Here is a 2,257-nt window from a genome sequence, read left to right on the forward strand (position 1 = left end):
TTATTAATTCTCCTCCAGAGAACTGGGAGCAGATCCAGAAAGAGACAACAAATCCAACCACAGGTCGCGCAGCCCAACAGGAAAAAGAACGTCTCCAAAAGCTGCGAGGGAACCGGGGTCCCCGCGTGCATCCAAACCCTCCCACCTGACCTCGCCGCCCGCTCCCTCGGTCAGCCCCGTCTCGAAAAAGAGACGGGCGGAGGAGGCTTTAAAAGCGACGGTCCCCACACTCCTGGTGGAGGACGAGCCCGTGGAGGAGGAGCGCGGGAGGAGGGAGGGAGGAGCTCGCAAAAGCAAGTCAACAAAAGCCAGGTCTCCGGAGGAAGGTAGGAGTTCACTCATGAGCACGAATCACAAGTTGATCAGTAAATAAACGACAAGCATGAGGCATTACAAATAAGAGTTACAACATACATCCCTTAAAACTAATAAGAAAAACTAAAATTTGATATTTTCATTTGAACTCTTCGATGATTTAAAGCTATTTAATGCAAATAAAATAAAATAAAATTTCCGTTCTGCAATGTGGTATGCCCACACTGTAAACAAAGCACTTTAATTTGCATATTTTACATATAATTTTACACATCATTGATTGACCTTTGAATCCCAAATGGCTTTTCTCTCTCTTTTCCAAGCAACTCTTTGATTGTGTTCCTATTTTCAGTCACTTTGGTTTTTTTTTTTTTTTGTAGGTAAACAAACACGTAACAGTGGGAACCGTTCCAAAATTTTTCTTACAAAGTTTTAATTCAAGAACACATTAACCACTGATAATTTTGTATCATGTGTTCTACTTAGAAGGACAAAGCACATTAATCAATATTCCATGAATATGGATGTGCCAGATTTAGTACAACAGCTAAATTTTGTCCGTTGTCCTGAGCAGATAAAAAATAAAAACAGTTTAAAAAACAAGCACACAAACATCGCACTCTGCAAATTACACAGTTAAAATAAACCTTTTTTTTATAAATGAATACATGACTGATTTTCCTAAAAACAATGGATTCACTTTCAGAGTCCCTGATAGTTTATTCCATAAGTGTGTTCTAATTAGTTAATCTTTTAGTTGTCTTTTTGATGAGAGTCTTGACGGGTTTTAGCACATTTGATGTTTTATGGGACTTGGTTTAAAACAATAGGATAAAGGAGAAAAAATCATGCATTTAAATTTGGGGGAGGGGAGTGTACAGATTTTGTTTCTTACTTTATGATCTATTCATTTTTTTCTGTCCAGTCCTTGATACTTTGCAATAAGAGACAAATTTTGAGGCTGTAAATAGGAAGTGTCAGCACAATGGATCAGTGGTAAGCACTGATGCCTCATAGCAAGAAGGTCCTGGATCGGTCAAGAGGGTTTTCTGTGTGGAGTTTGCATGTTCTCCTCGTGCTTGCGTAGGTTTCCTCCCACAGACTACAAAAATATATGTTGCCTTCAGGTTCAGGGCTGTCTTGCTAAAGAGATTTGTGATCTCAATGAAGTTTGTCTGGATAAATAAAGGTAAAAAAATGAAATATCTTTTGCTCAAATCTGACATGAATGACCAATATTTCAACAAAAGTAACAATTTTATATTATTTCAAAAATTAAGGCATGTTTTCTGGAACTTGTTTTGCAGTGTCTAAACTCATTTTAATTTTGATGTTTATCAGTAAAGGTGTTTATAGCTGTAAATCACACATCTATAAACACCCAACACTGATGTCATTGGGTTTTAGAGCACAACAAGTCAAACCTCTTTAAACTCAAAAACACAATTTTTGAGGAAGTGTGTATTTATTGTTAAAATGTGTAAAGCAGGGCTATTCAACTGGCGGTCCACGGGCCACAACTGGCCCGCAAGTGACCATAGTTTGGTTCAATTGGTTCATTCATCTCTTAACCCCAAAGCCCCAGTTTTCTACTTTAATTACTATACATTCTTTTATTTGGACATAACTAAAAGAACAACAATTGGTTTCCACAGAAACATAAGAATCTTGGCTAGAAGCTGGTAAAAAACCGTTTCTATGAACACCCAAGACAGTTAAAACTACAAGCAGTTGAAGATATGGAAATTAAAATAAAATTGGTTTTAAAATTCAGCAAGTCAGAGATGTTTAAATAATATTTGTGTTAAACAGGAGGGATAATGTTTTATTTTTGATATTGTCCTGATGCATCTCAGTTATCCAGGTAGAAAAGTCTCTTGGAGGAGAGACAAAACGGTTCATTGAAGAAGAACCCGTCCAGAGGACCTACTTATTTTTAATT

At 37.2% G+C, this 2,257-nt stretch overlaps 1 protein-coding gene across 1 annotated transcript in view; it reads left to right on the top strand.

Moving 5' to 3' along the window:
• Positions 1-2,257, top strand: part of spega (striated muscle enriched protein kinase a) — a 100,979-nt gene that overhangs the window by 36,867 nt on the left and 61,855 nt on the right. The window contains exon 8 of the mRNA XM_014020703.1: positions 19-326. Within this exon, the coding sequence (XP_013876157.1) occupies positions 19-326 (308 nt within the window). The remainder of the gene's footprint in view (positions 1-18; positions 327-2,257) is intronic.

Source organism: Austrofundulus limnaeus, unplaced genomic scaffold, assembly GCF_001266775.1.
Source record: "Austrofundulus limnaeus strain Quisiro unplaced genomic scaffold, Austrofundulus_limnaeus-1.0 Scaffold264, whole genome shotgun sequence".
Classification (NCBI taxonomy): Eukaryota; Metazoa; Chordata; class Actinopteri; order Cyprinodontiformes; family Rivulidae; genus Austrofundulus; species Austrofundulus limnaeus.